The 12998-nt window shown below is 59.6% G+C and overlaps 1 protein-coding gene across 2 annotated transcripts in view; it reads left to right on the top strand.

The window, feature by feature from the left end:
- The first annotated feature begins 677 nt into the window (after nucleotides 1-677).
- The window catches only part of NFIC (nuclear factor I/C (CCAAT-binding transcription factor)), an 80558-nt gene continuing 68237 nt past the window's right edge, over nucleotides 678-12998 (top strand). Inside the window, exons 1-2 of one of the 2 annotated variants that reach the window (XM_006897903.1) lie at nucleotides 678-764; nucleotides 11982-12513. In XM_006897903.1, the coding sequence (XP_006897965.1) occupies nucleotides 735-764; nucleotides 11982-12513 (562 nt within the window). In that variant the 5' untranslated portion in view covers nucleotides 678-734. The remainder of the gene's footprint in view (nucleotides 765-11981; nucleotides 12514-12998) is intronic. The other variant, XM_006897902.1, reaches the window with a different exon arrangement.

Raw genomic sequence — 12998 nt, 5'->3', positions numbered from 1 at the left:
TGAGCGGCTCGGCACTGGGGCGCTGGGGCGCGTGGTACCCGCTCGTACATCTTTAAGGGAAAGCCGCGCCAGGCCGGCCTCTGCGCACGTCACTTCTTCATTCTTTCCCTTCTCCCGCCGCCCCCCCCTTGGCTCGCGTTTCCAACTTCCCGGCCAGCGTGGGGTGCAAGGGGGGCGCCTTGAAAGCCCCATCTGGACCCCAAATATCCAGCCTAAACCTAGATCCACCGCTCGCCAGCCGCTAGCCGGGGGGCGAGCCCGGAGACCCGCCGCGCGCCAGTGTCCAGGACGCATTTCCCCGTCGCTTGGACGGGCGCTGGCCCCTCTCCATAACGGCGATGATGGGGGTTCGGGAGTCCTGGGGGGAGGCGGCGCGGGAGGGGCCAGGCAGCGGCTGGCTGCGCGCGCTCTTTTTTCCCTCGTTTCTTTGAAAGTTGGATGCGGAGAAGTGGGAGGTTCGGAGGCCGGGGTGGGAGGGGAGAGAAATTGGGGAGAGGGAGGGGGAGGTTGCAGAGGGAGGAGAGACAGAGACCCAGGGACGAGAAGGAGAGAGGGAGGGAGGGAGGGAGGGAGGGAGGAGGGAGAGGCGGTGCAGGGAGGGGGGAGGGGGAGGAGAGGCCGAGGGAGGAGGCGGCGAGGAGCGCGCCGGCCGCCGAGGGGGGGGTTGGAAAAATGACTCAGTAAGTTCCGCGCGTCCGCTCCGGCCGGCCCTGCGCCTCCGCCGCGCCCCCGGGATGTACTCGTCCCCGCTCTGCCTGACCCAGGTACGCCCCCGGCCCGGCCTGCGCCCCGGCCCCGCGCCCCTGGCACCCCAGAGCTGGGCAGCCGGAGGAGGCGGGACGAAAAAGGCGCGCGTCCCTCCCGCCGGCCGCCCCTCCACAGCTCGGGGTCCGGTCCCCGTAGGGACCCCCACCCACCTGCCCTGCGACGCTCCGGGCCTCCGCGTGTCCCCTGGCCCGGATCAGGCTGCGGGCACCCTCCCGCATCTCAGGACGCGCCCCCTACCCGGAAGGTCTGGGGCGTCCCCCCCCAAGCCAGGGCACAGCACTGCGGGTACCCGCCCCGCCTGCTCAGGGCCGCCCTTACGGGGAGTTCCGGGCTGCCTGCTGCACCCCCGGGCCTCTTGAGAAGTAGACCCCTCTGCCGTTCTCGCGTCCCCCCAAGCTTGTGCCCGCCACCCCGGCCTCGGCGGCCTTTCCTGGGCCCACGTGTGCGTGGAGGGGGAGGGGGCGCGCCAAGTTGGAGGAGCCCCGAGCGGGGGAGGGGTGCTCCGACGACCGAGTTCGGTCTCCCCCCACCCGTACCCCACCGTCCCGGTATTTTCGCCGCATCGATTCGGGAATATTGAGCGGCCACCGAGGTCAGGAGGAGCCGGAGCCAGGGGCGCCGGGGCTGGCGGGGCCGCTGCGGTGCTGCGGTGGCCCTCGCCAGTGGGCACCTGCCCCAGCCCCCTCCCGGCCTCTCACCGCTGGCCCCACTGCCCAACTGCTCCTCGTGCAAAGGCCAGGGGGCTGTGGGGAGGGTGCTGTGCCCCTGTACGCCCCCCCACCAGCTCCCTCTGGGACCTTCAGCTTGTACTTCCCACCCCCCTTTTGCTGCTACGGTTCCAGCCTCAGTTTCCCCAAATGACAGGGCAAAAGACCTGTTTTGGGGACAGGAACAGTGGGCATCTAAACTTCAGTCAACCCAGAGGAGCACTGTGTTAGGAGAACTGTGGTTTGCCAGCTCCTGTCCCTGCCTGGGGTCCCCTCATTCATACCCTGGGGTCCCCCATCCAAAGAGCATTCCTCCCAGTGGGCCCTGAGGCTAGTGCTGGGCGCCCCGCCCACCTAATACAAGGAGGGGGCTCCTGCCCAATCCCTGATCTGACCTCCCCTGATCCTCTAGTGACCTTGGCCTGGTCCCTGCCCCACTGTGAGCCTCAGTTTCCCCTCTTGGCATCTGTGAAGGTTCCCAGTCTACCTCCAACCCCCAGCCCCCCCCCCCAGGCCCTCCAGAGCACACAGCATTTGGTCTAGGGGTGCTGTGTGGTCTCACTTGAACAGCCTGGCCGTCTGTGGCTTCGTGGATGGCAGGGTGGGACAGGGTGGCCCAGGTGGGCTCCGTGCCTCTTATTCCCGCTGGCTGGGAGAGCGTGGAGGGGCTGCGCGCCAGTGCGGGAGCGGGAGCGAGGGGAGGCGATTCCAGGCGGGAGCTTGGAAGGCGGCCTGTTGTCACCGAGCCTGGAATTCCCCGTCAGCTCCTCAGACGGGCTCCGTCCACAGTGCCCAAGGGGGAGGTGAAGGCCAGGGTCGCCCGCCCCAGGCCACTGGCTGCAGCCCCGGCCTCTATTTCTCCAGATGGAAAGCTTGTCACTGAGGGGTTCAGAGGGACCGTCATGCTGCAGTGTGCAGGAGAAGGCACCCCAAGGGGCAGGCTCAGCCTGGGCTGGGCGCTTCCAGCCCTCTCCCCATGTCCTTTGTCCAGACCCTGAAGCAGAAGCTTTGAGGCCCATCTGGGCTTGAGTCTCCTCCTTGAGACCCAGAGGCCTCTGAGCCCCAGAGGTGGGACCCCCACTCTCAGGCTGTCCACCTCAGTTTCCCTCATCACCCTCACATTCTCCGGTGTCCTTCAGCCTGGGCCTCTCTCTGGCTCTGTGCCTCCTCTCTGACTCTTCCTTTCTCTCCATCTCTCCCTGTCTCGCTCTACCTGGTTCTCCTGTCTCTGTCTCTCTGGGTCTCTCTCTCTCTCTCTCTCTCTCTCTCTCTCTCTCTCTCTCTCCTTCTCCTTCTCCTCTCTGCCTCTTTCTGGGTCTCTATTTCTCTTTCTGTCTCTCCATCTGTATTGTCTCTGTGTCTCTTAGTCTCTCTCTCATCTCTATGTCTCTTTCCCTGACTTTCCATCTCTGTTCCCTCCTCTCTGTCTCTCTATTTCCACCTCTACACCCTCCTGGTTCTCACCTTCTCTTTCCCTCCTCTCTGTCCTGTCCCTCCCTCTCTCCCTCTCTCCCAGGGGCTCTTTGCCTGTCCCTCTCCATCTCTCCCTTCTCTGTCTTTTCTTGTCTGTCTTTCCACCTCTCCACCTCTTTGCTGTCTCCCTATCTGTGGGGCTCCCTGCTTCCCTCTCTGTCTCTGTGTCTTAGTCTCTCTCTGTCTCTGTGTCTCTCTCTGTCTCTGTGTGTCTCTCTGTCTCCATGCCTTTCCATCTCTGCACCTCCCCATCCGTCCACCCTCCCTCCCTCCTGTCTCCCCATCTCCCCCCTTCCCCCAGCTAATTTTACAACCTGAGCCCAACCGAAAATAGCTCCCTTTTAGCTGATCCGACCCGGATCCATGGCGGGCGGTGGGGGGCGGGGGCTGGTGCCGGGTGCCAGCCCGCCCTGTGCCACCGGCCTGCCCGCTGCGCCCGGAGGATCCTGGGAGCCCCGTGCCCAGCGCGGTGACTCAAGCGCTTTTTCACTTTTACTCTTAAGAGGAACCGAGTGGAGTGGCTGCCGCTTCCATAAATCCTGCCTGCCGGACGGCCTCCTCCGCCTCCCCTCCTCCCTCCCGCCACGTTTCTTATTCCGGGTTTGGGGCCAAATCCCTCTTGGCCACAGCACGAGGATTCCCTGGCTGGGCCTGGGCGGAGGCCATGCAGCGCCGGCCCCCTTCATTCATTCTCTCCTTCATTCCTTCAGTCTCCCTCCTTCCAGGTGGCGCCTCTTCTACAGCTGCTTCTGGGGAAACTGAGGCTGGGAGAGTGCCACTGGCTGAATGGTACAGCTTGTATTAAGCTGGGCCTGGGGGCGGGGAGGACAAGGCAGTGATATCCGAGCCTGCTGTGGGTTCCAGGGGGCCTGGGGGCTTGCCTGGTGTCAGGGGTCCCCGCAAGTCAAGGCTGGGAGATGGGCCAAGGTCTGAGGGGCTCAGCTAGAGCCTTCCAGGAGTGGCAGGCGCAGCTGGTGGGACTGGGGCCTGATCTGGTCTGGGCAGGGGACACTCCCTGACCCCCACCCAAGGGTGGGGGGCTCTGAGCAGCCCCTCTGGCTTCATCCTCACCTATGTCTCTCCCTCTGTCTCTCAAGACCTCTGAGTGTCTCGCTCCCACCCCTCTCTGCAGCATGGTGTCTCAGTGAGCTGGTCTGGGCACCCCGTAAATCACAAAGCTTCACAAAGCTGGGATTCGGCGAGTCAGCATCCTCCGTCCTCCTGTCCTCCTCGCTAGCTCTCTCTGCCCCCGCTGCCGCCCACCCCCCTGTCTCATACCAAATGGATGGGAAACGAGGTGTGTTGGCCAAGGGCCCCGGCCTTCACAACCCCGAATGTCCCTGTGTCCCCTCTGTGTCTGCCTGTGTGCGGAGGGGTTTCACTCCACAGTCACGCAGCGCACATCTGCATCCACGTGCACATGCGTGCTGGACACCACACAGATGTGCACGCATACCCGTCCCGGGCCTGGAAGCCACAGCCCTCCCCACTCCGGACTGGGCCGCAGGGAGTCACCCTGGCCAGAGACTCAGGCCTTGGCAGTGTGAAGGAGAATCATGTCCCCTCCTCCAGCTGGGAGACACAGTTCAGGAGGCCCAGCCCCTCAGGGTCCCAGTGTCCACTCTGCAGTGACAGTGAGGGGAATACTCTTTGGAGACTTGGTGCACAGGGGATTCAATAAATGCTGATGCCATCTGAATGACTCCCAGAACCCCCAACCCTTCCCTCTCGCATCAGATGAATGGGAGACACAGAACGATCTGAGCCCTCCTTCTTCCCACTCTGCACTGTGCCCCCCAAAACAAGCAACATAACCTGCCTTCCTCTGTTCACCTGTGGTGCCTGGAATACAGCAGGTGCCAAGTAAGTGCTGCTGTGGTGTGACTGTTGCTAAGCAACGTACTGGGTTAAAAAGCCTGTGCCTGGCATGCAGTTGGCACTAACTGTTACTAGGGGTTATTGCTCCACCAACAGTTGGGTTAAACATTTGGCGCCTGTTACACAGGAGGCGCCAAATAAGTGCTGCCGTGGTCAGGATGGCTTCTAAGCCAGCAGCTGGGTGAAGCCTCCTCAGTGCACCTTTCCAAAGCAGGTCTGCGTCTGAGTGGCCTGACCCAGGCCTTGGGCTGGTGATGGCTCTGTGGTGGCCTACCCTGCCCCCAAGCACTTGGCTGGTCTTTTTCTCCTGCCCAGCCCTGCCCACCATCTCCTTAAGTTTGGCCAGACCAGGAGGGCATCAACATCCTTTGTAAAGTAGGGCTCATGGGGGTTAACTTGGGCAGGAGATGGTCTGTGTCTTCCGGATCCAGATGCTGGGGTTCTGTAGAGGGACACATGAGCAGGTGAGGGGACAGCCCCATGGAGGACATGGTGGTGACCCAGGACCAGGCCTAGTGAGGGAGTCAAGGAGAGGAGGCAGGTTCCGGCCATGTGATGTTCAGAGGGACCTAGGTTTGAGTCCCAGCTTGGTTTCTTCCTGGCCTCAGTCTCCTCTCTTGTAGTCAGTGGGTGCAAAGGAGGTTCCCTCAGTAGAGTCTGGAGCTCAGGGAAAGCTTGGCTTCTAAAGGCACAACCTTGCTCCGTCTTTCTCCCTCACCCCTATCCCCGCTGGCTCATGCCACTCCTATTGTCATCTTGGGGGAACTCAGGAGGTCCAAGACTTTGTCCTCTGGTTCGCTGCTATGGATTCAGTTTACCTACATGCCTCTTCATGTAGCCGACGGGGCCCTACATGACCTGTCCCTGTTCCCTCCCTGGCCTTGTCCTCTCTCCCTTCTCTACTCTCAGCTGCAGCCAACTTTCTCCAACACAGCAGGGCTGATCCTGCCCCAGGCCCTTTGCACAAGCTCTTTCTACTTGGGATGCTCGTGCCCTGGTACCAGTATCCCCTCCTCCTGGAGACCTCCTCTGACTCCACTAGCCACAGGAACCACCTCCCAGGGACTTCCAGCTTCGTCAGGTGCTTTAAATGGCCTCAGAGAATTGTGTTCGCAGTGCAATATTTTATCACACACGTATTTGCTTATTTAACACCTAGAAAGGCCTCAGGTCAGAAGCGCAGAGAGAGCTGAGCCCTGGCCACTGCCAGGCCCTCGGCACATTGACGTGATGTAGCCATGTGGTAACTGCTGACCAACCAAATGTCGCCTTCAAAGGGTGAGCTAAGAGCTGCTCTGAGATTCTGATCTTCTGAGCTAGAAGAGAAGAATTACCCAGGGTGGGAAACCCTGAAAAGAGCCTTGGTGACACAATGGTTAGGCAGTTGCCTGCTAGCTGAAAGGTCAGGAGTTCAAACCCACCAGTGCCTCCAAAGGAGAAAAGACAGTGATCTGCTCCTGTAAAGCTCATGGCCAAGAAAACCCTGTGAGCCAGAATTGTGCAGGGGCTCACAAGGACGACAGCAAGGAGCCTGGACTCCGATGCTCAGTGAGCCTGTGTTCACATATGTGCCCTCTCACTTCCTAGCCATGTGAAGAGGGCATTAGGGAAAGGGCTTTGATGGATATGTAGGAGTTTAGGACATGTGCTTGGGAAGTGCATAAAGTTGGTGCTCTAGTCATGATTGTTGTGCCTCTGAAGGACTTCAGGATTGAAATACTCAGTCCAGGAAGCCTTTCCATTCGAGACCCGTGCCCCTGGTTTGCTGCCCAGGACTGTCAGGGTCAGAGGAGCACAGAGAGGTCACAGCCCAGTCCATAGTTGCTCAGTACATAGGGACGTGGTTAGAGCGTGGACTGCCTGTCTGCCAGCCCCTGCTGCTGCCCTCCTTGGCCAGCAGTCCCAGTGGACCAAGCTAGACTTCGGTCCGTTCTAGAGAATGTGGAGGCCAGCTGGGGCAGTCATTGGTTCTTTCACAAGCAGAGAAAGTGGAGGCCAGTGTCTCATTCTGTGTCAGGGCCCTTAGTCCAGGGCCTTGGAGTTGACGGGGTGCAACAGAGCTGGACTCAGAGACACCCGCCCCCCAGTTCTGTGTGGTCTGGCAGAGCCTGGGGAAAGCTTACTGAAGGAGGGGACCCTGGGGACAGGGTCTTGAGGGATGTGTAGGAGTTTGGGTGATTCACAGCGTCCAGCTTGCTCTGGCAGCCTCAATTGCCCACTCAACTTTGTGGGCATTGGAGGCTCCTAGGAAGGAAGCCCTGGTGGCTGCAGACAAAGGGACAAGTGCCGCCTCCCGCCTGGCCTGTCCTCCCCAGGAGGACAGGGTGACAGGTCTGTGACCCAGTTACCCACTCCTTATCTTTTTGCCTTCATGACCAGCTGGGGTCACTGGTGACGTGGGTGCCCGCTCCTGCCCGCCTCCCTGGCACCGCTTTCTGGAGAGGAGACAGGCTTCTGGGGAGGGGGGCCTCAGAGAGATGCCGTGCTCAAAGAGGGGCTCAGACAGAGCACAGGTAGATGAGGTCTCAGAACTGGGACTGGCTCAGGGAAGGGGCTTAGCAAGGAGAGTGGCCTAGGACTGGACACCCTCCCCCACTGCTGATGCCCCAGATGCCCCTTCCCACCTGCGTCTTATCTTGGTGGCAGCCTTGGGTGGCAGCCATGGCCAATGTTGACACCTGCAGGGCTGGCTCTGTGCCTGCCAGGTGCCCCCTCCCTGGGCACTGACCTGTGGCTCAATCCGTACCCCTAGCTGATCCATTTTCCCACCGCCAGCTCCTCCAGCCACACTGCTCTGCCCAGCTGCTGTGTGACCCTGGCTGAATCCTTCCCTGCTCTGGACCTGGCACGTCCAGTCTCCTGGGTCAGGGAGACCAGCCCCTGTATGGGGGCTCGTTGTGAGGTGGGATGCTCTGTGCACCTCAGACTCAGAAGGTCAGCTTGGGTGGAGGATGGGAAAGGGCCTGATCCCAGTTCCGGGACAGTTGTCGTGGTGACTCACATTTCGGGGGACATTGGAGTAGGGGATCTGGGCTGGTACAGCCAAGCCAAGCCCAGCCCGCCCTGCCCTCCCTGGTGAGGATAGATGGCTATTTTCAGAGCCCTAGTAAGCTTGATGTCATCCCCCCTGCACCCCAAAGGCTGGAGGTGGCCCTGGGGGAGAAGGGACACAAAGCAGGGAGGGGACATAGGGGGCATCCAGGCCTGGACACTTAGGAGCCACAGCCGGCTAGAAAGAAGACCGGGAACTGAGAAGGGCCACTTTTCCCTGGCACCCCAACACCCCTGAGAACGGGCAATCCTGGAATAGGAGTTGATGGTTTTCAGGGCTCAGGGTCCCAGGTTCACATCCTCATCCAGGCCAGGAGACCCTAGGCCTTTGGCCAAGCCCTGCTCCCTTAGGAGGCAGTTTCCCATGACGCACTGGGCAGCCAGGCTCAGGCCTTTTGCTTCCTGTTCCAAGGCTGCAGGAGGCCAGCAGTCACATCCACAACATTGTATCAATAGCAACTAGAGTCATAGCGTTCCAAAGAGTCATAGTTGTAAGAATAAAACCCAAACCAGATGCAAGGCTGGGCCTTGGATTCTGCCCGCAGAACGGTGCTCAGACACCGCGTCATTTGGCTGGCTCTAGTGGCGCAAACACTTAAGCACTTGGCAGCTAACTAAAACCCAGATGTGCCTCAGAAGAAAGGCCTGGCAATCTGCTTCTGACAGGGTACCGCCTTGCCAGCTCTCTGGAGTGGACAGTCCGTCCTTCTCTGCACATGTGGGGTTGAGTGGACAGTCCTCAGCAACAAACCTTTACAGAAACAGGTCTCCAAGTCCTTCACTCATCATGCTGCTGAGTGGATTCGAGCCACCAACCTTTGAGTTAGTAGATAACCCACGTGATTCCAACCCATAGTGACCCTCACCTGGTTTCCGAGGCAGTAAATCTTTATTGGAGGAAACGGCCTTATTGTTCTCCCAGGAGAAGCTGGTGGATTTGAACCAATGACTTTTCAGTTGGTAGCCTGACAGCACATTAAGAATAAAAGCAGTTGGGGAACTCTGGTGGCCTAGTGACCCGAAGCTGCACTGCAGTCCCTGAGGTGTGCGGTTCGAATCCACCAGATGCTCTGCTGGAGACGGAGGGGCAATCTCTTCCTGTACCAGTCAGATCCGATTTGACAGCACACACACAAAACTAGTAATTTTTTTTTAAAAAGAATAAAAGCAATTGTTATTTGTTAACAAGTTGCAACCAACTCATAGTTCACCCTCCTGCAAGTTTTCAGAAGCTGAAAATCTCAAGGGAGGAAATGACCCATGTTTTGCAGAGCAGCTGGTGGGCAGGAACCACGTGCCTTTGGATCGAGTGTACAACTCCTTACTACGAAGACACCAGAAATACAGCCCGTTGAGGTCTGAGAGGAGAAGGCAGTTGGCGTGCCAGATAGTCCCTCCCTCTGCAGACCCCAGCCCCTGTGGAAACACAGCCTAGGCCAGAACAGGGAGGAGGGACCAAAGTCTGTTGTCTTTGTTCTCCTGGAAGTTTACCCCCTTGAGGCTGATAAAGGAGACCTGGTGACATAGTGTGTATAACCCGAGTCAGAGGAAGTGGGCTTTGAGGCCTAAAAGCCAGGTCCTGGACCTGTGGAAATGGGATTTCTCTTTCCAATTTTTTAAAAATTTTTTCGAATTTATTTTTTAATTTAATTTTTATTATTTTGTGTGTATTATCAAATCGGATCTGACTGGTACAGGAAGAGATTGCCCCTCCGTCTCCAGCAGAGCATCTGGTGGATTCGAACCGCACACCTCAGGGACTGCAGTGCAGCTTCGGGTCACTAGGCCACCAGAGTTCCCCAACTGCTTTTATTCTTAATGTGCTGTCAGGCTACCAACTGAAAAGTCATTGGTTCAAATCCACCAGCTTCTCCTGGGAGAACAATAAGGCCGTTTCCTCCCCAGCAGAGCATCTGGTGGATTTGAACCACTCACCTCTGCGACTGCAGTGAAGCTTCTTTCTTTCCAATTTTTAAAAGACGCACCAAACTGCTTTCTATAGTGGTTGCACAGTTTTACAGTCTTGCCAGCAGTGCATGAGAGTTCCACTCCCTTCACACCCTTGCCAGCAATACTATCTGTTTACTGAACTTGAAGCAGAAATGCAGAGACTAGGACAGACCCACTCATACCCAGGGAAGGGGACCAGGCGCTTCCCACTGTCCCATGTGGAGCTCTGAGGACAACACATTTGGGGTGGAGTTTTCTGCATGAAGAGATAGCTGTGGGTTCTAGTCCCAGCTCTGCTCCTTGGGGCTGGGTCATCTCAGTACCTCAGTTTTGTCAGCTCTAAGGTGTATATTGTAATTGCCCTGCAATGTGGAATGGCCATGACCGAGGCGATGAAGTTACAGCTCTGGCTTGGACTTGGAGTTTCCCTGGGCTTCAGATTTCCCCATCTGTAAAATGGGTCTGCAAGAAATGGAGCAGGCAGAGTGGTTCCAGTGGCCTTCAGCTCTGAATCCTCATGGCTGACCATGGTCGTATTAAGCAGAGAAGGAATTTGGACCTCAGAGAGATTCTCCCATCCTCAGTTTTCCCTTCTGTACAATGGGTCCTCCATCAGCTTCCACCCTGAATGTGTGTTTTGCCCAAGGAACTCTCCCTTGACCCATGCCTCTCACCCACCTATCCAATCCTCTCTTTCTCCATCGGAACAAGGGATTCATGCATACATTTTTGCTGGGTTCTCCAGAGTGGAAAAACAAACAGGGTGCCCTTCCCACTTCTCCCTTGCCTCCCTCACCCATGTAGCAGGTTATTCCGGGGCTCCTATGACCTCAGTCTTCCAGGCTGGACAGTGGGTCTACTGCCGGTCCAAACAGCCCCGCTCTTCCTGAGTAGTGGAGGTCCACAGTGGGTCTGGGCAGCTTTACTCTTCCAGCCTGGGTGGTGGGTTCACAGGGTCTGGGTGGCCTGCCCCCAGCCTGAGCGGTAGGTCTGCGGGGATTCAGGCAGCCTACCCCCGGCCTGAGTGATGGGTTGGCAGGGGTCCGTGGAGCTTGTTCCCAGCCTGGGTGGTGGGCCTATAATAGGTCCTGGTGACCTCACTCTTCCAGCCCAGGCAGTGGGTCTGTGGGGGTCTGTGGAGTCTGTCCCCAGCCCAGGCAGTTGGTCCAAGAGGGTCAGGGTGGTCTCCAGCCTGGCAGGTGGGTCCCTGGGATTCGGGCAGCCTGTCCCCAGCCCAGGTCCATGGGACCTGCCCAGGCTGGACGGTGGACCTATGATATGTTCAGGTGGCCTCACTCTTCCAGCCTGGGCAGTGGGTCTGCGGGGGTCCAGGCATCCTGCCCCCTACATGGGCTGTGGGTCCACAGGAGTCCGGGTGACCTGTTCCCAGCCTGGGCGGTGGGTGCCTGGTGTCCCCAGCCTAGGTAGTGGGTACATGGGACCTGTCCCCAGGCTGGGTGGTAGGCCTATGATGTGTTATGGTGGCCTCATTCTTCCAGCCTGGGTGGTGGGTCCACAGGAGTCTGGGTGTCCTTCCCCAGCCTGGGCTGTGGGTTCACAGGGTCTGGGCAGCCTGCCCCCAGCCTGGGTGGGGGTGTCCAGGGGTCTGAGCGTCCTTCCCCAGCCTGAGTGATGGGTTGGCAGGGATCCGTGGGGCCTGTTCCCAGCCTGGGCGGTGGGTCCGCGGGGGCCCAAGTGGCCTGTCCCCAGCCTGGACTGTGGGTCCCCAGGGATCTGAGAGTCCTGTCCCCAGCCTGGTCGGTGTGTCCGTGGGGCCTGTCCTCAGCCTGGACAGTGGGTCTGTGGGGGTCCAAGTGGCCTGTCCCCAGCCTGGGCAGTAGATCCCCAGAGATCTAGATGTCCTGTGTCCATCCTGGGCAGTGGGTCCATGGGGCATGTCCCCAGCCTGGGTGGTCTGTCCGTTGGGTCTGCCCCCAGCCTGGACAGTGGGTCTGCGGGGATCTGGGGGGCCTGTCCCCAGCCTGAGTGGTGGGTCCCCAGGGATCTGAGAGTCCTGTCCCCAGCCTGGTGGTCTGTCCGTGGCGTCTGCCCCCAGCCTGGACAGTGGGTCTGCGGGGGTCCGGGCGGCCTGGCCCAGCTTGGGCGGTGGGTTGACGGGATCAGCGCCCCTGACCTCTCGCCTCTTCCGCGCAGGATGAGTTCCACCCGTTCATCGAGGCGCTGCTGCCGCACGTGCGCGCCTTCGCCTACACCTGGTTCAACCTGCAGGCGCGGAAGCGCAAGTACTTCAAGAAGCACGAGAAGCGGATGTCGAAGGACGAGGAGCGGGCGGTGAAGGACGAGCTGCTGGGCGAGAAGGCCGAGGTGAAGCAGAAGTGGGCGTCGCGGCTGCTGGCCAAGCTGCGCAAGGACATCCGGCCTGAGTGCCGCGAGGACTTCGTGCTGGCCATCACCGGCAAGAAGGCGCCGGGCTGCGTGCTCTCCAACCCCGACCAGAAGGGCAAGATGCGCCGCATCGACTGCCTGCGCCAGGCCGACAAGGTGTGGCGGCTGGACCTGGTCATGGTCATCCTCTTCAAGGGCATCCCGCTCGAGAGCACCGACGGCGAGCGCCTGGTCAAGGCCGCACAGTGCGGCCACCCGGTGCTCTGCGTGCAGCCGCACCACATCGGCGTGGCGGTCAAGGAGCTCGACCTCTACCTGGCCTACTTCGTGCGGGAGCGAGGTGAGGGCGGGCCCTGGGGCGGGGCCAGGAGCGCGGGAGGCGGGGCCAGGAGCGTGGGGGCGGGACCAGGCCGTCAAGGAGATGAGCCTCTACCTGGCCTACTTCCTGCGTGAAGGAATTAGAGCGCATGCGGGTGGGGCGGGGCCGCGTCGAGATGGGGTGGAGTCATGTCAGGGACGGGGGGGGGGCCTGGGCACGCACCATTAAGGTGTCAGGGGCACCTAAGGATCTGATAGGAGAAGCAGGTGCTCTCTTGAGTCCAATGGAGGAAGCAGGTGTTCTGTTGAGTCCAATGGAGGAAGCAGGTGTTCTGTTGAGTCTAATGGGGGAGACAGGTGTACTGTTGAGTCTGATGGCGGAGGTGGATGTGCACTGTTGAGTCTAATGGGAGAGACAGGTGTACTGTTGAGTCTGATGGCGGAGTTGGATGTGCACTGTTGAGTCTGATGGGGAGGCAGGTGCACTGTGGAGTCTGATGGGGAGGC

The sequence above is a fragment of the Elephantulus edwardii genome, unplaced genomic scaffold (genome assembly GCF_000299155.1).
Source record: "Elephantulus edwardii isolate Elephantulus edwardi_28Jun2011 unplaced genomic scaffold, EleEdw1.0 scaffold00217, whole genome shotgun sequence".
Lineage (NCBI taxonomy): Eukaryota > Metazoa > Chordata > Mammalia > Macroscelidea > Macroscelididae > Elephantulus > Elephantulus edwardii.
The sequence above is the reverse complement of the archived record's forward strand: the minus strand, read 5'-3'. Positions and strand labels throughout refer to the sequence as shown.